We start from the raw sequence: 24628 nt of genomic DNA on the forward strand, positions 1-24628 counted from the left end.
CCATCCCAGATCTAGAGTATTAAAACATGCAACCTTGGTGTCTAGTATGTCATTATATCTCTCTGGTATCTAGTAGGTTCATAATTATAACTTTGGTGTCTAGTATTTTATGATATTTCCCTGGTATCTGAAGGGGTGATAATTGTAACCCTGGAGTCTAATATGTAATCCTATATCCCTGATACCTAGTGGGTTAATAATTATAATCCTGGTGTCTAGTGTGTAATCATATCTCCCTGGTATCTAATGGGTTAATACATTTAAAGTTTAACTGTCATATTTTTTATTTATTTGCTAGTTATTAGAGCTCGGCATGTATACCTGAGTTAATCTGTCAATGATTGTCAAAAGATCTGTAATTACCTTATAATAACAGCTTTCATTACTGTCCCCTGTCTCTTTCCACTGCTCCCTTTAAAGACCGTTACTAGGACTTGTCTGTCTTCCTTTTAGTATAAACAGAAGACGGAGGGGCGGTCCTTCACACTGCATGCCTGCATTAGGCTTCAGAGTGAGGAGGCGTGTCTCTCAGTAATCCAATCTGATTGGCTGGCAGGGAGCTGCTGTCTACAGCAAGTGTGTATAGGAAGTGAGGGAAAGCAGTTTTGGCCTCAGAGAACTGGCAGAGGAGCCATCTTGGGAAGGTCCTCATATTGTAAATGTTTAAACAGCCGTAACTAAGGGAAAAACTCAAGGAAAACAGTGGTATGTGAAGAAACTAAAGATTGCTCTATGCATAATGCTGCTGCAGCAAAAACATTTGATAAAATAGATTTTTTTATAAAAAAAATGACAGTTACCCTTTAAGCGTGGTGTCTAGTATGTTATTATATGACCCTGGCATCTAGTGGGTTAATATTTAGAAACCTGGTGTCTAGAGTGTAATTATATCTCCCTGATATCTAGATGGTTATTGATTATTTCCTTGCTGGTCCAGATGCAGGTAACATTTGTACATACAGGTGATGTTAGAAGTCAAGCTAATATTTTTTTCCCCACCCGCAGGTCAGATCAGAAGAACCTGTCTATGCTCAGATCAGAAGACCTAATAAATAGAGTTAACAAGCTCACAATGCTCCAAGACTTGACTGAACATAGGGCTGGCTATGGCACGTTGATGGCAGCAATTGACCATAACAATGGGTTTAACCGGCCTCCTGAAAGAAGAAAAACCCTGGTGAACGGAGCACAAGGGTGAACCGCAAAACCACACATAGGCTCTAACATCATTAACTTGAAAGCTTCTGCAAGGAACGTTGATTCTAGACTTGATCATGAAGCTATTTTTTTTTTTTCCTGAAGGACGACGTGTTTAGTATTTTACTAATGTTTCCACAAGTTTTTTGTTCTTTGTTTCTTTTTTTTTATAAACAAACAAACATAATGTAGCAAAAAGTTCCGGCTGATGAGACTGAAGTTTACACTGGGTTTTCTTTATTAATGTTTTATTAGAAATGTTTTGAAAATCTCAACGATGGAAGGCAGATTTCTTTATTTCACAAGAAGTTGCTAGACAAGACACTTTTTTCATTTTTCTTTTTTTTTGGAGGGGTGAAGGGTTGGGTGGGGTCACACTTTTCAAACACTGGGTACTATAAGAAAATGAATATTGTTTTTATAATATGGTCTCTAAGACTGATGGGAGGACATTCGAGACCTGCACCATTTTAGACCAGATTCTAAACACTGTATGGAAGAAGGGACGTTATAATGACCAGATTGGTATTATGGACAAAGGAACTTTCTAATTAAGGAGTTGGGAGGTATTTTTCCTCCGCACTTAACCTTGCTGCTGTTCGGCTATGCAGACAAGATTCTTCTACTCGTGCCATTTTTGAAAAAGAAAAAAGAAAACTATTAATTTGCCCAACAACTCTGGAATAATTCCAAATCTGGATTTGGATATAATCAGACTTTCTTCTGGAACTTTCGAGGCATGAATTTTGTTATATAAAAAAAAAAAAAGAAAGAAAGAAAAAAATTATGTGATTAAACAACTCATCTCTGTCTCTTTTGTACATTAGGAAAAAAATAATAATTTTTATTTTATAATCGTGACATGAAATTCTTGAAAATGGGGAAAGGCTTTAAATAATTCACATAAAAAGGGCAGGTTTTGTAAATATAAGCTATTTTGTTTGTTTTTATTTTTTTTTATTTACTGCTACATTGTAGCAGAAAAAAATATAAAGTGTCATAAACAGGGTCATACCACAATTTCTTTTTCCAAGTGCTGAGTAATTATCCTGTCAAAATCTAATAAACTGAATGGGGATTCTTGTATGACCATTTCTGTTTTATTAGGAGAAAACGAATTACTTGTGAGACTCGAGAAAGTGTTCTCCGAAGCCCTGGAAGACTAAAATAATTCTGGCCTTGATAGAAAAAAAATCCTACTATCCTTCATTATTGAACTAAGGTTCTGTCTGGTTTGCACACTGGAGAGCTAAAAATGAAAAATTGTTGGAACACTAGAGAATCTACTTAAAGGCTGTGTACACCTTCGGGGGAAATTATTTTTTATGATTGCATTTTACTCATTTTAAGCTAAAAATATTTTTTCAATTGGTGTTTATTATAAAATATTGAGCCATTCTGTTACAACTGGTTTACTGTTTAGCTGTGTGAATCATACTTTTTACGTTCACTTTGAGCGGGTCATCTAATAAACCTTATGTCTAAATTACTAAAGTTAATAGACACTTATTTAAGCCACATTCTTATCAGTAAGATAAGAACTGATGTACTGTATAATGAGTGTTCATAAGGAGCCCATCAGCTAAGCTGCCTGACAGGACAGAGAGAAACTTCAGATTCCCGGTTACAAGAAAAACTCAACCCTGTACAGAGAAAAGGGCTCCAAATTTTTAAGAAAGACCAATTGAAAAAAATATTGTTAGCTCAAAATGAGTACAATGCAATAATAATAAAAATGGTCACAAAGGTGTACAAAGCCTTTAAGACACAGAGACTTAGGTTTTAGACAATTGTTTTCTCAAATCTATATTTTAGCATATTTCTATTTCCATTTTTAAATAATTAGCAATACCATTGTGGGATATTTCTATATATATATATATATATATATATATTTCTATCTCATAAATGGTCTGAAATTTAAATTAGCGCTTATCAAAAAGACTGGAGGGGCTGAAACAAGAAAAAGAAAAAATGGGCAAAAATATTGGAGCAAAAAGGAAAATTAAGCTTTTGCAATTTTTTATTATGACTATCAATTTTCCTTTGCCCTAAACCCACCAGCCAGATCGATAAATTTTCTTATCTCCACTGACAACCTTTACTTATCGAGGTGTCAGGTGGTAGGTCCACACAGTCATGTGACACTAAGCTCCACCCTTGGTTAGATTGAAATATATTTGGAAACGTTACATTTGCGGACCTCTGTAAAAATAAAATATAGGGTTTTGATGTCTCAGAGCTTTAGTTTGAAGCCAATTATCACTGGTATCCAAAAGGGGATATCACTGTAAAATGTTTGATGACTGGAATTTCCTTTACCTCTGTCACCATAATTCTGCCCAACTAACAACCCTTTAAAGGGGTTTTCCAAGATATTTTTATCTGAGTGGGGAGAGGGTCTGACACCAAGGATCCCCACAGATCAGCTGTTCGAGAAGGCATCGGCGCTCGCAGTAGCACCGCACCTTTCTGCAGCTTTCCCTAGGCCATGTGACACATTCATCGGTCACAATGGCCTAGGCGCAGTTCATGCCCATAGAAGTAAATGGGGCTGAGCGTGATACCAAGCACAGCCGCTATACAATGTACGGCACTGTGCTTGGTAAGCTGTGAGAAGCCCGTGGTGGTATGGCGGGTTCTTGTGCCTTCTCAAACTGCTGATCTGTGAAGGTACCAAGTGTCAGGCCCCCACTGATCAGATACTGATGATAGGTCATCAGTAAAAATATCTTGTAACACCTTTGAGATTGATATCAAGAAATGCAAGGTAATGAGCACATGTGGTGCTTCTTCCATTCTTTTAGAATAGTTTATAATTCAGTGAACAGCACCAAGATGATGTGTGAGAGTAACCACTACTTAAACTACCCTAACCCTAACTTCAAAGAAGAAGATTTCCAAGGTAGAGACTTGATGTATGAGTCATCTAGCAGCTTTTTATGGTAACCATCTAGGAGGAGAACTCTAGGTTCAGTCCAATAGGTTGACCCAAAAGTCACCTTGAAAAGCTTTATAATACATCAATATTCTGATCAAATATTGTATCTTATGTCTAGAATTAAAGAACCTCAAGGACCAAGGGTGGAAGGGGTGGGCGCTTTCTAAATCCACTACTTTGGGCACTTAGGGAGTTTTGACCAATTTTCTCAATTTCCCATGGATCATACCACAATGTTAGGCAATGTAGTGCAGAGGTGATGGGCTTAATCCTAGAGCCGCAGCGCTTCTAAAGAAGAGAAGTAGCGGAGGTAAGGTACATCAGTGCCGGAGTCCACGTGGGACGCCACGCCGAGGCACAATTCTCCGCTCCTCACATTGAAACTTCAGAATTGTAAGTAACAGCCTGTAATTATCCATCGATGATGAAATGATGATATTGCCATAACAAAAGAGCTGTATTTTATGTGATGTAAATATCCAGCTATATACCTAAGCGGATCATGCATGCATTCTTTCCTTTATAACCATATTTCATCTGAACGCGAACATTGTTTCAAGTCCAATGTTCCAATACTTACCTATGTATTGAGGTACCTCGTTGGAGAGACTGTACAACTATTGGGATTGCCTATTACAAAAGGGAACCTTACCGTATATTCCAGTGGATTTGCTACACACCTCGATTGATTTTGAGAGGAACAGCAATGCGAACATTTGTGAACATTTCCTTATATAGTGACAAGTTTGATCATGATTTTATTATAGGTGGACCATCTAATTTGCTTATATTCATAGATTTACTTATAGAGAAGTACTCCCTTAAATTTATGTCACTGTATTTTATTCGTTTTTATTCTTACAGTTTGTATTTTATTTTAGGAATGCATTTTTGTATCCACATTAATCCGAGTGAGTGCCTGTCAAAATGTAATTGTATTCCAAAATTTTCAGACTGGGTGTGTCTATTTGTACAGTGCACCGTATGCCTTACGATTCTGCCTTCTATACTATATTTTCCAATCGTTGTAATCACCGACCTGTAGAATGAAAGTAAAAGGTCAGTTTTAACACATAGGAAACGCTGTAAAAACAAAACCCATAAAATTATGGCGGGATTGTGTTTCTTTTCATAATTCCACCCCGTCTAGAATTGAAGCTCCAGGCTCCCCAACAGCAGGGGCTCATGTACATGAACGTATTCGGACGTCCGTCTCTGATCAGCATTTTGTGCAGGTCCATTAGTTTCAATGGTGCCCCAAAAGATGCGCACAGCACACCCAAGGCTAATGTATGCAATCAACAATAACATTGATTGCACACATTTAACCCCCCGGATCCCGTAGGTCAAATGTGACCATGGCATCTGGGCGGTCACAAAACGGACAAGGATGGGACTGTTCTATTAGAGGCTGGACATTTCATTCCGGCGGGTATCAATGTTTTGCAGACCGTAATAACGGCTATGGCCACGTGCAAGAGCCCTTAAAGGCATAGCTATAAAAGGTGCAGACAAAGCTGTCAGACCCTGGCCACTGGTGCCTGAGGGCCCTCAAGGGGCCATTTCATACAAGTGAAAACACCAGTATAATGAATGGTACATGGGAAGAAAGGGGCACAGGAGCTTTCAGTCATATCTCTGTCAACAGATAAAGGGGAGAGCTGCTTACTGGGTTCACAATCTAGTTATAAATGGAAACAAAATCCCAGCAAGCACCAACTGCTAGCCACAGTGGCCCTCCTGCCCGCAGGGCTCCTCTTCAAATTCTGGGTCTGGCTGCCTACGTAATCAATGCACCTTCCCCGGTCTCTATTTTTGTAAGAGGAGAGAATCAGAAGTGTAAAACAAGATGATGATTCTCCATGAGACAGAAAAACTTTAGCACCTTCTCGTAACCTTTTCTCAGTCAAGATAGCGATCGATCAAAGAGAGATTGCATTTTACTGACTCAATAAAAGTAGCATCATGTCAGCAATGGAAAAGCCAAATTCCAACCAAGTTTTATACCACCGTAAAAACGTCTCCTGTGTTACTTATAAGGTTTGATATATAAAATTATGGATTTGATTGTGTCACCTATAATACTGCTCCTATGGACAATGGACAAGAATATAACTACTATAATACTGCCTCCTATTGAGTAGAATATAACTACTATAATACTGCTCCTATGTATAAGAATATAACTACTATAATACTGCTCCTCTGTACAAGAATATAACTACTATAATACTGCTCCTATGTACAAGAATATAACTACTATAATACTGCTCCTATGTACAAGAATATAACTACTATAATACTGCCTCCTATGTACAAGAATATAACTACTATAATACTGCCTCCTATGTACAAGAATATAACTACTATAATACTGCCTCCTATGTACAAGAATATAACTACTATAATACTGCTCCTATGTACAAGAATATAACTACTATAATACTGCTCCTATGTACAAGAATATAACTACTATAATACTGCTCCTATGTACAAGAATATAACTACTATAATACTGCTCCTATGTACAAGAATATAACTACTATAATACTGCTCCTATGTACAAGAATATAACTACTATAATACTGCTCCTATGTACAAGAATATAACTACTATAATACTGCCTCCTATGTACAAGAATATAACTACTATAATACTTGCCCTATGTACAAGAATATAACTGCTATAATACTGTTCCTATGTACAAGATAATTACTATAATACTGCCTCCTATGTATAAGAATATAACTGCATCCCATACAAACCATTATTCATTGAAAACTGCCCCAACTTTGCATTCTCCACAATGAGAAGCCTATCTCCTGCATACACATCTCAAACAGTTTCTGTTTTTTGCTTCCCCCCCAAGCCTTTGTTGCAAGGGTCAGACATTGTTAGGGCAGCCATCCAGTCCGTGGCCCTAAAGAGCTTTTGTTCTTAAAGATAAAAGTTTATTTGCAGACAGTTAAGTCTTCATTGTTGTCACTTGTATTTGGCTTCCCTTTCTTTCTTTCTATGTAAATTTTAACAAAAAACATGGAACAAATTCCCCTAAAAGTTGTCAATTATTAACAATGATCTCACAGGTCAGTGTCACATTGTGCAAGTGAAGAGTGACTTGAAATGTGCGCTCTTCTGCAGCAGAATACCAACTATGGTGACGCTGCTGAGATATATCTGTTGCATAGTAAGTACTAAGGACAGACAGAAAATCTCTCTCTATTCTATATTGTGTAAATGTAGTCAAAGCTTTGCTGGAAAACATATTGCAGCTTAGACACCCCGATGCTGCTAGCGATTATCAGGAGGGAAGCGTTCCCCCCGGCAATCGGCAGATAGCTAGCAGAGGAGACCGCTGCTATTACATGGACAGCACGGTGGCTCAGCGGTTAGCGGTAGCTCAGCGGTTAGCAGTGGCTCAGTGGTTAGCGATGGCTCAGTGGTTAGCGATGGCTCAGTGGTTAGCGGTGTCTCAGCAGTTAGCGGTGGTTCAGTGGTTAGCGGTGGCTCAGCGGTTAGCGGTAGCTCAGCGGTTAGCGGTGGCTCAGTGGTTAGCAGTAGCTCAGCGGTTAGCGGTGGCTCAGTGGTTAGCGGTAGCTCATCGGTTAGCGGTGGCTCAGTGGTTAGCGATGGCTCAGTGGTTAGCGATGGCTCAGTGGTTAGCGGTGTCTCAGCAGTTAGCGGTGGTTCAGTGGTTAGCGGTGGCTCAGCGGTTAGCGGTAGCTCATCGGTTAGCGGTGGCTCAGTGGTTAGCGGTGGCTCAGTGGTTAGCGGTAGCTCATCGGTTAGCGGTGGCTCAGTGGTTAGCAATGGCTCAGTGGTTAGCGATGGCTCAGTGGTTAGCGGTGTCTAAGCAGTTAGCGGTGGTTCAGTGGTTAGCGGTGGCTCAGCGGTTAGCGGTAGCTCAGCGGTTAGCGGTAGCTCAGCGGTTAGCGGTGGCTCAGTGGTTAGCAGTAGCTCAGCGGTTAGCGGTGGCTCAGTGGTTAGCGGTAGCTCATCGGTTAGCAGTGGCTCAGTGGTTAGCGATGGCTCAGTGGTTAGCGGTGGCTCAGCGGTTAGCGGTAGCTCAGCGGTTAGCGGTGGCTCAGTGGTTAGCGGTAGCTCAGCGGTTAGCGGTGGCTCAGTGGTGGTTCAGTGGTTAGCACTGGTGCCTTCCAGCGCTGGGGTCCTGGATTTGAATCTGACCAAGGGCACCATCTGCATGGAGTTTGTATGTTCACCCCGTGTTTGCGTGGGTTTCCTCCCACACTCCAAAGACAGACTTATAAGGGAACCCTAAATTTTGAGCTCCACTGGGCCTCAGCAGGTGATGATAATGTCTGTACAGCGCTGTTAGTGCATAAAATAAATACAAAATTATTACATGCAGCAATGTCCTCCGCTATGCCATCGCTCATGGGGTGTCGGATAAGAAGACACCAGTATTATAGAAAGTGCATGCTGGTCAAGTTACACCTCTGGCTGGAGGGAAAGGGGTTAGGTCAAGAATTTGGCATGGGGGGACAGTTTCAATATTTTCCTACCCCTGGCCACAAAGCACTGATGGAAGGGGGGGCCCCCAAGCCGAACTCTTGCACCAGGACCCATGAGCCTTTTGCTATGCCTCTGCTGGATGGCCTGTGGGTTTATGACAGATTAATGTTTGTTCCTTATGTACACGATAGTGTCCAGAAAATGTACCTGGAATTTGGAGTAATCGAGAGTGAGCCTGATGGTCGGGGGAAACTTGTTGAAGTTTTCATGAAATGTCAGTAGTTCCTCTTCCGATCGAGACCAGATCAGCAGGAGGTCATCGATATACCTATCGTACACCAGAGGTTTGGTGGCGCAAGTCAATAGAAAATCCTCCTCCAGTTTGGCCATAAACAGGTTGGCATATTGTGGTGACATTCTACTGCCCATGGCGCTAGCCATATGCTGAAGGTATAAGTCTTCCCCAAAAGAAAAGTAATTGTGGAAAAGTACAAACCTGATCTTAGGGCAGCATAGTAAAAATACATCAGAGTCAAAGGCGACAACTATCATCTGAGTCATTCTGTTTTTTTTTCCAGTAATCGGTGGGATCTCAGACTCTCAAAACTATCTATAAAATCTTCTGACATATCAGCCACATCTGTCCGGTGGTTTTAAAAAAACAATACATTTCACAGAATTAACACTAGAGGGCAATGTTGTTCAAAGACATTTCTTATTGCTGGGTCTAATTTTCGTAATTTCTTTCTGCTGCAGTTTGAGTTGTAAAATCATTTGCTGTATTTTAGTGCTTTGTACATATAAAGCTTATAATTGCTGGATATGTTCAAATAGTATTATCGTAATATTGTTTTTGAAAAGAAAGTAAAATAGATATAAATATTCTCCACATACAAAATATTGTAACTATATACGACGTTGCATATCAGTAATGGCCACAAGGTGGCGCACTTTGGTTTGCAAATTTTTTTTTCGCTTTTTTTTCTTTTCCATAGTCTTTAGGCTGTTACTTGTGTAATACTTCCTAATGCAAACTGGTCAGTGTAGAGGAATCATTTGCAAGAGAGAGAAGGAATCCTACAAATGCATGATGTTATTACATGTCATACTGTTCAGCCTAGGCCTGTATCATGCCAGGTAAGCACCTCAATGTGTATAACTGGGCATTGTGTAGTGTCTACTCAATATAAACTATGGGAAAAATGGACATAGCTGGGGATAAAGTGAGGTCCCCAGACCATATACATTTGGGCTTCTAAGAATTTGGGAATGTATACTACTGTAATACTGCTCCTATGTATAAGAATATAACTACTATAATGCTGCTCCTATGTACAAGAATATAACTACTGTAATACTGCTCCTATGTAAAAGAATATAACTACTATAATACTGCTCCTATGTACAAGAATATAACTACTATAATACTGCCTCCTATGTACAAGAATATAACTACTATAATACTGCTCCAATGTACAGGAATATAACTATTATAATACTGCTCCTGTGTATAAGAATATAACTACTATAATGCTGCTCCTATGTACAAGAATATAACTACTATAATACTGCTCCTATGTACAAGAATATAACTACTATAATACTGCTCCTATGTACAAGAATATAACTACTATAATACTGCTCCTATGTGCAAGAATATAACTACTATAATACTGCTCCTATGTACAAGAATATAACTACTATAATACTGCTCCTATGTACATGAATATAACTACAATAATACTGCTCCTATGTAAAAGAATATAACTACTATAATACTGCTCCTATGTATAAGAATATAACTACTATAATACTGCCTCCTATGTACAAGAATATAACTACTATAATACTGCTCCTATGTAAAAGAATATAACTATTATAATACTGCTCCTTTGTATAAGAATATAACTACTATAATGCTGCTCCTATGGACAATAATATAACTACTATAATACTGCTCCTATGTACAAGAATATAACTACTATAATACTGCTCCTATGTAAAAGAATATAACTACTATAATACTGCTCCTATGTACAGGGATATAACTACTATAATACTGCTCCTATGTGCAAGAATATAACTACTATAATACTGCTCCTATGTGCAAGAATATAACTACTATAATACTGCTCCTATGTGCAAGAATATAACTACTATAATACTGCTCCTATGTAAAATAATATAACTACTATAATACTGCTCCTATGTACAAGAATATAACTACTATAATACTGCTCCTATGTAAAAGAATATAACTACTATAATACTGCTCCTATGTACAATAATATAACTATTATAATACTGCTCATTTGTACAAGAATATAATTACTATAATACTGCTCCTATGTACAAGAATATAACTACTATAATACTGCCTCCTATATACAAGAATATAACTACTATAATACTGCTCCTATGTACAAGAATATAACTACTATAATACTGCTCCTATGTACAGGAATATAACTACTATAATACTGCCTCCTATGTACAAGAATACAACTACTATAATACTGCTCCTATGTACAAGAATATAACTACTATAATACTGCTCCTATGTACAAGAATATAGCTACTATAATACTGCTCCTGTGTACAAGAGTTGACATAGGTAGGGATAAAGTGAGGTCCCCAGACCATATACATTTGGGCTATAACTAGTATCAGCCTTTGAATACCATTTGTGCTTACATCAGATTTAGAAGCTATTATGCTGATTACTGAATCCACCACTAGAGGGAGGAACAGTTTACGATAATCTGCATTCTGGAGGTGATTTTGAGCTCCGATCGTTTTACAGATGTCTTAATAAATTAAGCGCAGCAGAATACTGGACCTTGAAACGACAAGATGATAAAATATGGAGAGTCACTTTAAAGCTAGATGATTTCTGCTCCTTGTCCCTTGAAGCTTCCATTGACAGCTCATTCATAATGACAATTAGGCGGTAATGATCTGTGAGATAATGAGCCACTTGTTTTAATTAGAAATTGAACTGTATTTTTTCGACGTGACAGTAATTATTAAATAATACAATTTTATTGCGATAATCCTATTTTGATATAAAACTTTTCACCCATTTGCAGTTGTCAATCACATAAAAATGCAGCCACTTGGAGTCCTCCAAAGCGAAGAGTGGCGAGATCTGTGGAGAATGGTCCAGAGCCGGTCGATTGCGTGCTTTCCGGCTGGTCTTCCTGGAGCCCATGTAACCCGTGTGAAAAAAAGCGAGTAAGTCCAATAAATTTTTTAAAAACTATCGGTTGTAATGGAGCCATGTGCTGTATACCCGATTCTCCTCCCTTTTGGCACTGAGTAGTAAATGAGAGGTTTGTCTTCCTATTAAGGAGAGAAAACATCTCAGGTTTCCTGAGTGCAGCAAAGGATTTTAGGGAAGGTCTGAGCTCCAGATCAATAGTTTTGTATGATTTGTTTTAGTAGTTTGATATAAAAAAGCTGATCAGAGATCAAAGAGAACTAAAAAGTGCTAAGACTCCTTTACCTAGGTCTTCAGAGAGGCCTCAACTCATGGACTTCACCGCTGCAACCTTTTAAGATGTCAAAGTGAATTGACAATCAATGTAACATTGACAATCAATGTAACATTGGTCCACAGCTTTTAGTATAACCCCGCCCCTGAGGAATCTGTAATATGTTGATTCTATTGTGTTCCTCTTCACACAGTACCGATATTCACAGCTGACCCAAGTCCCTCAGTTCCAAGGTGACCCTTGTTATCTAGTGGACCGACAGGAGGAGAGCTGCAGTACCAGAACCATTTGTAGGAACACAAAGCGGTGTGAAGGTTTCCAATGTGCAGAGTCCGGTAAGTATCCACTGTGACGTGTTGAATTCTTTCAGAAAAAAATTCAAGGTTAGAGGTTTGGGGTCTTCAGCCTACAGGTCATCTGATACATAGCTCGATACAATGTATCCCTGGATATTTGTATGTGCATTGAATTCAATCACACAAGGTCATCTGCCATTCAATGATGCTGAAGGTAGTGGGAAGGGCCTTGAAAACTTCACAATTGTTTGTAGTTGTCTCCAGTAATACAAAAACTGGTGGACATGATGGATCCTAAGATTAAGATGTAGGATTTTGTGTTAAGGACTCTGGTCTTTTAGTTTGTGATGGGTGAAGTCTCTGAACGCTGAGATCAGTTACTTTAAGTATCTCTACTGTTGTCAGGAAAATGCATCAGCCGTCGGCTACTGTGTAATGGAGATGATGACTGTGGCGACCTGTCAGATGAGAAGAACTGTAAGGTGGTCCGGAGTACATGTACTGATGAGATGGAACAATACTGGGCAATTGAAAACCTGGCAGCAGGGTAAGTACCTTCCATGAGACTAAAGCTGCCCATAGAAATAAAGACCTCACATTAAACCTGAGTAACCACAGCTTAAAGTAAGTGTCTACTCAGCACTAATAAGTCCAATGGTCATTACATTTATATCATTTAGAGCTCCAGTTTTCTGATACACATTCTCTGCATAGACATAAATAATCCATGCTGCCTGCAGCCACCACCAGGGGGAGCTCTATCATACAGTGTTGACATTGGAGGTTATTACTGAAACAGTAGGCAGTAAGCTCCCCCTAGTGGTGGCTGTAGATGGACTGAGAGCACTTTTATACCACGTGTGATAAATCTGCAGCATAACCCATGTATATACAATGCCGAGATGCCATAATGCACTTTGTTATGCATCCTGCGAGATGTGGTTTTATTTCTGTTGCACAATATCTGTGCTGCATCTCCCAGAATGCACGGCGGCAGGGTATTCTCTGAGCTGGAGTCTGGTGGTAGAGGAAAAACTGAAGGCTAATATTTCCTCTTAGATTGAATTTATTTACCAATAACCGGGAAGGCTTGGTATTAGATCACCGTTACTACGCCGGAGCCTGCTCGCCTCACTACATCCTGGGGACGAGATTTAGAAAGCCATACAACGTGGAAAGCTTCCTACCTGAGGTAAGTCAGACTATAAGTCAGTATATAAAGTGTAAACTAAATGAAATGCTGTATACCGCTGTATGTCAGGATAAGTCAGCCATTGTGGAGGCCACAGAGAGCAGTCTGGTCACCTAGTCACTAACCAGAAGACATTCAGGGCTCCCAACCTCCTTCCCAAGTACTGGTGCTTTATGTCTCCTCTCCATATCTGCTCTCTGCCATATCCTCTCTTCATGGCTGCTGTCTTCTCTCTCCCATGTCTTCTCTCTATGTCTGCTTCTTCAATATCACTTCTCCATGTCTGCTCTCTATAATGTCTTCTCTGCTCTCTGTGTCTGTTCAATATCATTTTCCATGTCTGTTCTCTTATATGATATTTCTCATGTTCTGCTGTCGTGACCCTCATTCCATGTCTGCTCTTTCTGTCTGCTTTCTCCTTTCTTCAATATCATTTCTCCATGTCTGCTCTCTTCTCTCTTCAGTGTCCTCTATGTTTGTTCTCCTCTCTCTGTCTGCTCTCTATGTCTGTTCTCTCTCTGTCTGCTCTCTATGTCTGTTCTCTCTCTCTGCCTGTTCTCTCTCTGTCTGCTCTCTATGTTTGTTCTCCTCTCTCTGTCTGCTCTCTATGTCTGTTCTCTCTCTGTCTGTTCTCTATGTCTGTTCTCTCTCTCTGCCTGTTCTCTCTCTGTCTGCTCTCTATGTTTGTTCTCCTCTCTCTGTCTGCTCTCTATGTCTGTCCTCTCTCTGTCAGTTCTCTCTCTGTCTGCTCTCTATGTTTCTTCTCCTCTCTCTGTCTGCTCTCTCTGTCTGTTCTCTCTCTGTCTGCTCTCTATGTCTGTTCTCTCTCTGTCTGCTCTCTATGTCTGTTCTCTCTCTGTCTGCTCTCTATGTTTCTTATCCTCTCTCTGTCTGCTCTCTATGTCTGTTCTCTCTCTGTCTGCTCTCTATGTCTGTTCTCTGTCTGCTCTCTATGTCTGTTCTCTCTCTGTCTGTTCTCTCTCTGGCTGCTCTCTATGTCTGTTCTCTCTATGTCTGTTCTCTCTTTGTCTGTTCTCTCTCTATGTCTGCTCTCTATGTCTGTTCTCTCTCTGTCTGTTCTCTTTGTTTGTTCTCCTCTCTCTGACTGCTCTCTATGTTTCTTCTCTTTTTGTCTGCTCTCTATGTCAGTTCTCTTCCCTCTTCAATATCATCTGTCTGTTTTCTCTCTGTCTGCTCTCTATGTCTGTTCTCTCTCTGTCTGTTCTCTCTCTGTCTGCTCTCTATGTTTGTTCTCCTCTCTCTGTCTGCTCTCTTTGTCTGTTCTCCTCTCTGACTGCTCTCTATGTCTGTTCTCTCTATGTCTGTTCTCTCTTTGTCTGTTCTCTCTCTGTTCTCTCTCTCTGTCTGCTCTCTATGTCTGTTCTCTCTCTGTCTGTTCTCTCTCTGTATGCTCTATATGTTTGTTCTCCTCTCTCTGTCTGCTCTCTATGTCTGTCCTCTCTCTGTCAGTTCTCTCTCTGTCTGCTCTCTATGTTTATTCTCCTCTCTCTGTCTGCTCTCTCTGTCTGTTCTCTCTCTGTCTGCTCTCTATGTCAGTTCTCTCTCTGTCTGCTCTCTATGTTTCTTCTCCTCTCTCTGTCTGCTCTCTCTGTCTGTTCTCTCTCTGTCTGCTCTCTATGTCTGTTCTCTCTCTGTCTGCTCTCTATGTTTCTTCTCCTCTCTCTGTCTGCTCTCTCTGTCTGTTCTCTCTCTGTCTGCTCTCTATGTCTGTTCTCTCTCTGTCTGCTCTCTATGTTTCTTCTCCTCTCTCTGTCTGCTCTCTCTGTCTGTTCTCTCTCTGTCTGCTCTCTATGTCTGTTCTCTCTCTGTCTGCTCTCTATGTTTCTTCTCCTCTCTCTGTCTGCTCTCTCTGTCTGTTCTCTCTCTGTCTGCTCTCTATGTCTGTTCTCTCTCTGTCTGCTCTCTATGTCTGTTCTCTCTCTGTCTGTTCTCTCTCTGTCTGCTCTCTATGTCTGTTCTCTCTGTGTCTGTTCTCTCTCTGTCTGTTCTCTATGTTTGTTCTCCTCTCTCTGTCTGCTCTCTTTGTCTGTTCTCTCTATGTCTGTTCTCTCTTTGTCTGTTCTCTCTCTATGTCTGTTCTCTCTCTCTGTCTGCTCTCTATGTCTGTTCTCTCTCTGTCTGCTCTCTTTGTCTGTTCTCCTCTCTCTGACTGCTCTCTATGTTTCTTCTCTTTTTGTCTGCTCTCTATGTCAGTTCTCTTCCCTCTTCAATATCATTTCCATGTCTGCTGTATTTCTCTTCCATGTCTTTACTCTGTTTGCTCTTTTCTGTTTCTTTTCTCCGTGTCTCATTTCTGCTCTCTTTTCCCTTACTGTACACCTGCTCTCTTCCATGTCTGCTCGCTGGCACTATGTTCACATCATTCTACTTCAGTGCACCTTCTATGCATGCTTGGATCTCTCCACTGAGGTAGAAATACTAAAACGGCCTTCGTGCATCCTGGGGACGAGTGGAACCCCCTCCTTCTGGTGTCTCCATTCATTTCAATGGAAGAAGCAGTCATTTAAAAAACGGATTAAAAATGTAGAGGTTTTAATATTGCACCCTGAGGCATAGAGCAACATGAACTGCCGAGCTTCTGCTGTTGGAGAGTACGCAGGTGTGCAGAGCGAGGGATGTCCTCTGCTCTAGCAGGGAGGGAGAGGGGTTATTGGGATAAGGGTGCAGAGTTGCAGGTACCTGATACAGGTTTGCATCCAAAGGATCTTTATAATTTTTCAACTGAAGGAATGTGTTTGGTGAAATTTTGGCTTATGAAAGTTTGTGATGAGTAACTTGAGCTGTGCCTATATGATATATGTTCTCCCCTCTAGGGTAAAGGCAAATACGAGTTTTCCCTTTCCGAATATGAGTCGTACTCAGATTTTTCGAGAAATTTTTCCTCAGCTCATGCAAAACAGAGCAGCTTCAGCATCGGCTTCAAGATACCGTCTGTCTTTGAATTTGGCTTCAGCTACAGCGATATGAAATTCAAAACCTATAGAGAAAGGACAACGAGATATTCCCACACGGTGAGTATGCAAGAGTGTAAGTCGTGGGACATCTCAGAAAATGGACGTGTTGGATATGTGAGGGACACTCAAGTACCAGTGATCATAACACATGCAATGGCCAAAATGCAGAGGTCTCTAGACAAATCAGGTTCTAGAGCCCCCATATGATTGCCCTTACATAATTCTACATATAGGCGGTGTTGGGACTGTCTCCCACATCTTCAGTGTGTGCACCATAGAGGCATTCTCTTATGGGGTAGATGAAGAGTAAGTCCCAAGTTCTGAGTAGATTCACCAACTTTCTCCATGGACCATTGGGTCTTAGGGTAATGTGGGTCTTGCCATCCATATGGAGAACTCTATTGTTAGGGTATTCACCTGACATTCTCCATTATTTACTCCCCTGATTAAAATGCAGCAGTTTGGTCAGTGACCACATGTGAGCATCTTCTAGTTGAAACCAAGTCGAGAAGCTTTAGGACTCTTGGCTGTAGATCAGCTCAAGAGAGGATAGTCATATATAATGACATGTGCTTCTCCAAAGATGGGTTAGATCCACCTCTAGTTCATTCTCCTATCTCAATTTTGCCAATAATCTTTTGTTCTGGATATTTCAGAAAAGTTTATTTATCCATGCACGATCTGATCTAGAAGTGGCGAGATACAAACTCAAAGCCCGGAACCTGATGCTTCATTCAGAGTTTTTCCAGAGAGTAAAGCAATTACCGATGGAATATGTGTACGGTGAATACAGAGACCTTTACCGGGATTATGGGACACATTTCATTACGGAAGCCACTCTGGGTGGAGTCTATGAATATACGCTGATTCTGAAGGAGGAAGCTGTAAAAAATGAAGGTAACGTATGTATTATCAGGGTCTGGTTAATAGTCAACTTTGAACATATGCAGGGGTGTGCATAGAGACTGAGACGTCCCATCAGAAGTATCAAAAGAGCCCTGCCCCTGCAGACCTAGACCTCCAAGCCTTACCTTCAGTACCTGCAAGAAGAGAAGGACAGTGTGGCCCTTGGATTAGTTTCATCTCACTTACTTGCAAAGGAAATGTGTGGAGAAAGGGAGCCCTGGGCTGAATTAATTTTAGATCTCATGTGGAGACATTTTTAAATAGGTCATCTTGGTCCACAGGTCTCTTTATAGCCATAAGATATACCAAAGTCTGTGCCAAATAATTGTAAACACGTGCATTGTAACCAAGAGCTGCTTAAGGAACTGGGGACAAGAATTACATCTTGACATTTCAATTGTGGAAGAATTTACAGGCTCCTGGATCCTGAACCTTCTATGAGTATGGAGCCCTAGGAGCTATGGGGTTCCATAGCAAGGAACTGCAGTCAAAATAGGTCCAAAAGTCATGTTCCTCTTCACTTCTATCATGCATGAAGAGGGTGAGGCTGTCACACAAGAAAATATGATCCAGCAGGGGGTTGATTTATTTTTCTAAAGCCCTCGTGGTATTATAGGGGCACAGAAAGACTTGACTATTCTGTAAACGATTGGCCATGTGGAGAAGAAAAAACTTAGATTCATATGAGATGAGTTGGGGAGGAGATCTTTGAATGGACAGAGGTTTCTGATCCACTAGAGAAAGTTCTGAGAGGGATACTCTAGAAAAGCTGATATACTATGTTATGATAAGTACAGGGTCTGAAGGGGTGGAGAATTGCATAAGAAATGTTTCCTTGGCAGTTTTTGAATACCCGGCATGCCCTGCAGGGTGGACGAGCTCCTAAGGTTCTAAATATTCATCAATGAACATTCATGGGTTTCAATAGGAATCTTGCAATACTCTGTACCGGTTTATTGCAAACAGTTTATTGAAATCGCTTTAAATTGACTTTTCCAAATAGGTTATTCGTTAAGTGATGTAAAGTCTTGTGTGAATGCCGGCTTTTCACTTGGAGGGAATATCTGCGGAGTCTGGGTAGGGGTCGGCATGACTGATTCCGAGTGCAACAAAATCCTCAAGGAAATCGGAGGTAAAGAGCTGCAATCATGATATAATTAGCTAATAAATAATTGAACAATTGACTTATTTGCAAAGCCCCTAGTAGGGGTCTAATACTGTTATGTTATAAGGCAGTGGTCTCCAAGCTCTGGCTCTCCAGCTGTTGTGAAACTACAACTCCCAACATGCCTCACAGGTGCAAGCCAGAGAACCATAGTTTGGAGATGACAGATACGAGGTAGGATGTATGATCTGATGTCCGTCATCTGATGTTACAGATAACAGATCAACTCGCAAAATAGTGGAAGACTTTGTCGCTCTCGTAAGGGGAGGGGCTAGTGAGCATGTGACCGCCCTTGCATACAAAAACCTCCCGACACCAGAGCTAATGCAAGAATGGGGGGACGCCGTGCAATACAACCCAGAGATCATAAAGATAAAGGTATAATCAGTGAAATGAAACGTAATTTTATAATTGACACATGAAATTACAATGTTTATATTCATTGTTAATATATTTTTGTATTTCCTTCTCATTTTCAAGATTGCTGCTTGCTGTGAGTAAAACTTTACATAGCATTGTATAGCAGATTGCTTTGTTACAATGTATCAGATGAGGTCTATCCAGGCTGATGGCTCTGATACATTGTAACAAGACATTCAGCCTTTGATTGTAAATAAGAGTTTGTCTGGTTACCAACTGCAAATCTAAACAGAAAATGTTGAAAAAGATAAAAGTGAATATTAATTAAACACTTGAATTATTATAAATTAATGTGAAATACTTGAATACATTTGACAGACCCTTTGATAGTGATGTAGCTAGTTAAAAGCTTCGTGGGCTCTGAGATCTCTCCCATGTCTTTCCTTGAATCTTGTAGGTCAGCCCTTTGTATGAGCTTGTGACAGCAACAGATTTCATTGGTGCAACCACCTTACAAGAGAACATGAAGCGCGCCTTGGAAGAATACCAGAGGGAGACCAGTTCCTGCCGCTGCACCCCCTGTCAAAACAATGGCGTTGCTGTGTTCACCGGTAAGAATACAGGACAATAATCTTTTATTGGAAAATTATATTTAATGCAAAAGTTAATTAGAATGAATACTGATGTCCTATTAGAGAATATGAATGTCATAGAGAGGGGGTTCCCTTTCTCTGTACCCCACCCCCTCTATGAACGAGAACAGAATGCTTCTCTATAAGAAATGTTCCTGTTCTGAAGGATAGTCATCAGTAGGGAAAATTACATTTCGGGTCGGTTGTAGCCAAAAGCTGACTACAATTTAAAGGATTGTAGAATGGTGAAAATGGAGTAAAGTACCCCCAACCTCCAGTTTGCTAGTTCAATGTGTTCTGAACTTTGATAAATATCCTGTCATTGGGAGTGTGCACATTTGTTATGGAATAATATATGTTTACATGTATAAATAAGCATAAAGGGGGTCATTTACAATCAGAAATACGCCTATATTAGGCATATTTCTGGCGCAGATTGCAACGCAAAGGTTATTTGGGCCGCAATCTGCGACTTTTGCCCACTCGCACCAGGTCTAAAATTGTGTCCTTGGCCGGTTTTAGGCATAGAAAATGGTTTACATGTAAGCCAGCAAGGAAGCTGGCGTAGATTTAGACCGGCGGTCGATACGCCAAAGTCATGTAGAGGCCGGTGCCTCTACATAACTTCAGCGGATCCACCACCACCGCAAGGGTGTCTAAATCACCGGTCTTAATAAATGATCCCCAGTTTTCTCTGACATATCTGCTTGTGTGAATCAGAGCTCAGTGGGTATTCCCTATGGAACTGCAAGTTCAGAGCTCAGAGAGTGTAGAATTACTGGTTCAGTGCTCAGTGGGTGTTCTTTCTGGAGCTGCAAAATTTAAATTCAGAGGGTGTTTCCTGTAAAGCTGCAGGTTCAGAGCTTGGTGGGTGTTTCCTGTGAAGTTGCAAGATGTGAAGATCAGTGGATGTTCCTGTAGAGCTGTAGAGTTTAGTGAGTGTTCTTTGTGGAGCTGCAGGTTCAGACCTCAGTAGGTGTTTTCTGTGGAGCTGTAGGTTCAGAGTTCAGTGGGTGTTACCTTTAAAGCTGAAGGTTCAGAGTTTAGAGGATGTTTCCTGTGGAGCTACAGGTTCAGATTTCAATGGATGTTTTCTGTGGAGCTGCAGGTTCAGAGTTCAGTCAGTGTTTCCTGTGGAGTTGCAGGATGGAAATCAGTGGGTGTTTCTGTGGAACTGTAGAATTTAGTGAGTGTTCTCTGTGGTGCTAAAGGTTTGGAATGCAGTAGGTGTTATCTGTTGAGATGCAGGTTCAGAGTTCAGAGGGGGGTTTCCTGTGGAGCTGCAGGTTCAGAGATTTTTGGGTGTTTCCTGTGGAGCTGCAGGTTCAGAGCTCACTGGTTGTTTTCTATGGAGCTGCAGGTTTAGAGCTCAGTGGGTGTTTTCTGTGGAGCAGCAGGTTCAGAGCTCAGTGGGTGTTTCCTGGGGAGCTGCAGGTTCAGAGCTCACTGGTTGTTTTCTGTGGAGCTGCAGATTTAGAGCACAGTGGGTGTTTTCTGTGGAGCAGCAGGTTCAGAGCTTAGTGGGTGTTTCCTGGGGAGCTGCAGGTTCAGACCTCAGTGGTTGTTTTCTGTGGAGCAGCAGGTTCAGAGCTCAGTGGGTGTTCCCTGTAGAGCTGCAGGTTCAGAGCTCAGTGTGTGTTTCCTGTGGATCTGCAGGTTCAGAGCTCAGTGGGTGTTCCCTGTGGAGCTGCAGGCTCAGAGCTCAGTGTGTATACCCTGTGGATCTGCAGATTCAGAGTTCAGTGGGTGTTTCCTGTGGAGGCTACAGGTTGAGAGCTCACTGGTTGTTTCCTGTGGAGCTGCAGGTTCAGAGCTCAGTGGGTGTTTCCTGTGGAGCTGCAGGTTGAGAGCTCACTGGTTGTTTCCTGTGGAGCTGCAGGTTCAGAGCTCAGTGAGCATACCCTGTGGAGCTGCAGATTCAGAGCTCAGTGGGTGTTTCCTATGGAGGCTGCATGTTCAGAGCTCAGTGTTTTTTTCCTGTGGAGCTGCAGGTTCAGAGCTTAGTGGGTGTTTCCTGTGGAGCTGCAGGTTTAGAGCTCAGTGGTGGTTTTCTGTGTAGCTGCAGGTTCAGAGCTCAGTGGGTGTTTCCTGTGGAGCTGCAGGTTGAGTGAGCATACCCTGTGGAGCTGCAGATTCAGAGTTTAGTGGGTGTTTTCTGTGGAGTCTGCAGGTTGAGAACTCAGTGGTTGTTTTCTGTGGAGCTGCAAGTTTAGAGCTCACTGGTTGTTTCCCGTAGAGCTGCAGGTTGATAGCTCAATAGGTGTTTCCTGTGGAGCTGCAGGTTCAGAGCTCAGTCAGTGTTTCCTGTGGAGCTGCAAGATGGGGGTCAGTGGGTGTTTCTGTGGAGCTGTAGAGTTTTGTGAGTGTTTTCAGTGGAGCTATAGGTTTGGAATGGAGTGGGTGTTATCTGAGGAGCTGCAGGTTCAGAGTTCAATGGATGCTCCTGTGAAGCTGCTGTCTCTTTATCCCACAATGCTCTACCCTGTTTGCCTTTGCATTCTCCCCTATTTCTCTCTCAAACTTATCATTGTGAAAACAGTGACTTCTGCTAGAAAATTCTCAAGGATATTCAGCCTGTGCCCAAGTTGGTGTTTAGGAGGAGCAGAGTAGTAACCTGTGACTGCAGTACAGGGTTTGCTTGCCGTCAGGAAGCAACATCAACTTGCTACATAAAGGTCTCCTCAGTTGCTGTACACAGAAAACTGTAATAGATATATTTAATATAAGGGGGTTCTCCAGGGCTGTAATATCCAGTAAATTAAATAAGAGCAGCGCTACAGTACCAGTCACCACCGAGCGTACAGAGCTGTGCTGTGCCTGTTCCAAAGTGCAGCTGCTCGTCCAGTGACCAGTGTTGCTCGCCAGAGGTGGCAGGGGTTGTACCACCTCCACACCACCAATCTTTTAGTTATGTTCATGACCTATCCTGAGGATAGATCATAGATATTACGGTCCTCTGGAACATCCCTTTAAGTTGCATTGAAAGTAGCCCTTTAACTTTCATTTAAATGTTCTAACAAAAACAAAAAAGCAAAAGAATAAAGACATAAAGCAGGGTTGGATCTTTCTTTCTGTGGATGATTATTTGTCTTTTCCTCTTGGTCTTTACAGAAAATCGCTGTGAATGTGTTTGTCCATTGGGGTTCAAAGGCTCCGCTTGTGAAATCACCAAGAGGCCGGGTAAATAACAGGATTAGTCCATTCTGTGCTCTCTGTTTGGCTTTTATTTTCATTGCTAACGGGAAAGGTCACAGAGTTACATTCAGTACTCAAATCCATGACTCGAGAGCGCCCCCTGTCACCTCATATTCACATGCAGTAGATTTGTTGCAGAAATTTGAACATTTAGGGACACATTTATTAAGACCAGTGTTTTAGATCCTGCTTTTAATAAAGCCCTAAGCTGGCGGTGGATCCAGCGGAGTTATTTTCTATGCTTAAAACAGGTGTAGAAAATGGTGACTGAGACGGGTCTGACGGCCCCTCACCTTCCCCGCCACCAGTTAGAACTGGTGTGAGCACGGCAAAGTAGCAGATAACGGCGCAACTAACCGCTGCGCTGCCATCTGCGCCTGAAATACGCCTAATTTAGGCATATTTCAGATTAGTATATGACCCCCTTAGTTTCATACATCAGACTGGGGCTGCTTTGTTGATTTCTGCAAGCTCCAAATTTCTGCAACAAATCTGCCGTGTCTGAGCATTCGTTTAGCCCTCACTATTAACCAACCATTAATGACTATTTCTATGATCAGAGACCTTATGTCATCTCCCATTCCTGGAGCACAGCTATAGGATTCATAGGCACCAATGTCTTCTGGTCTCCAAGACGCTACCTTAGAAGACACCAGTATTATGAATGGCCCATGGCAGATCTGGGGACCTGTATCAGCTTGCGCTTCTGACTCCTCACATCCCAGCTCCGTGCATTGTTACAGCCTTACCTCCCCCCATTGATTAAACTCAGACCCCCCATAGTCAAACAATCGGATTGACTAAACACCAAACATAGAGGATCTAATCCCCCCTCCCAAATAGGCCACCCAAGGACATCTGGCTTCCACTGTAATCCTTCCGTACACATTACATGAGGGTCCCATACATGTTACCCCCACTATCCCGTGCATGATGGGAAATCTTTATGGGATGCACATTATCCCTTCATTCTCTGCTCCGATGCACTATGATCCTTCTGTTTGATTTGCGTTGTTTTATTTTTCAGCTCCAAAAATAGATGGAAGCTGGAGTTGTTGGTCAAGCTGGACATCGTGCTCGGGGAGGGTCCAGACGAGGCAGCGTCAGTGTAATAATCCCTCGCCACAAAACGGAGGACAGTCATGTGAAGGAGCCGCCACTGACACACGCAGCTGTTAACCCGCTTCAGTTTATGAAACTGTGTGGCATCTTCCTCACCTTGCAGCAGCCTGTATCCCACGTTCTCTGCCTGCACAAAAAAAATCAATCAGTCTATAGTAATAAAGTTAAAAGAAGACAGGGAGGAGGGATAGGAGGGGGATGCAGCTGCAGTTTCCCCATGCGAGGCTGCATGCTGTGAGAGGGGGGGAGGAGCTGCAAAGAGGAAACATCTGATTGGCTCAGAGCAAACAGCTCAGCTCTGACATCACAGCAGAAAGATCCCAGCCATTGGATTTTTTTGGTACCATTATAATTAACCGTTACACTGTATGGTGTCCATCAACCTAGATCTCATTTTGTTACATCTTGAATTTTGTGGTTTATTTAGTTTTTTTGCAAAAGTGAAATAAAAAATTACAGTGTGAATGTGAGGGATGTGTTATTATTTCACTCTCTGGTGGTATTTTGTCTCCATGCAGTGTTGTCGGATTTCAAGGATCCCTGAATTCCATTATAGTGAATCTCCCCGGTACATGTTCTGTCGTATACATTAAAGGCATCGGACACTTTGCAATACTTTTAGTTTACTCTCAGTATTTCGCTCCCGCACCTTCATTTAACTTTCATCCATATTCTTTATC

The 24628-nt window shown here is 41.4% G+C and overlaps 2 protein-coding genes across 2 annotated transcripts in view; both read left to right on the forward strand.

The window, feature by feature from the left end:
• DAB1 (DAB adaptor protein 1) overlaps window positions 1-2168 on the forward strand; it is a 220144-nt gene extending 217976 nt beyond the window's left edge. The window contains exon 14 of the mRNA XM_044302379.1: window positions 1006-2168. The gene's annotated coding sequence lies outside the window, so the exon portion shown is untranslated. The remainder of the gene's footprint in view (window positions 1-1005) is intronic.
• Window positions 2169-9602: 7434 nt separating this feature from the next.
• On the forward strand, window positions 9603-24413 carry C8B (complement C8 beta chain). Its single transcript, XM_044301336.1, has 12 exons — window positions 9603-9748; window positions 11701-11845; window positions 12299-12440; window positions 12807-12948; window positions 13461-13593; window positions 16428-16625; window positions 17225-17465; window positions 18478-18606; window positions 18854-19017; window positions 19457-19610; window positions 22743-22811; window positions 23854-24413. The coding sequence occupies exons 1-12, from the start codon at window positions 9639-9641 to the stop codon at window positions 24003-24005; spliced, it is 1779 nt and encodes a 592-aa protein (XP_044157271.1). The 5' UTR covers window positions 9603-9638; the 3' UTR covers window positions 24006-24413.
• Window positions 24414-24628: the final 215 nt, after the last annotated feature.

Source organism: Bufo gargarizans, chromosome 7 (genome assembly GCF_014858855.1).
Source record: "Bufo gargarizans isolate SCDJY-AF-19 chromosome 7, ASM1485885v1, whole genome shotgun sequence".
NCBI lineage: Eukaryota > Metazoa > Chordata > Amphibia > Anura > Bufonidae > Bufo > Bufo gargarizans.

What these genes read in the sequence shown, in the direction of transcription:
- C8B (XM_044301336.1), top strand. Translation starts at nt 9,639, where the DNA reads ATGCAAACTGGTCAGTGTAGAGGAATCATTTGCAAGAGAGAGAAGGAA. An exon ending in ACCCGTGTGAAAAAAAGCGA is followed by an intron (nt 11,846 to 12,298) that starts GTAAGTCCAATA and finishes CTCTTCACACAG; the next exon opens with TACCGATATTCACAGCTGAC. An exon ending in ATTGAAAACCTGGCAGCAGG is followed by an intron (nt 12,949 to 13,460) that starts GTAAGTACCTTC and finishes ATTTCCTCTTAG; the next exon opens with ATTGAATTTATTTACCAATA.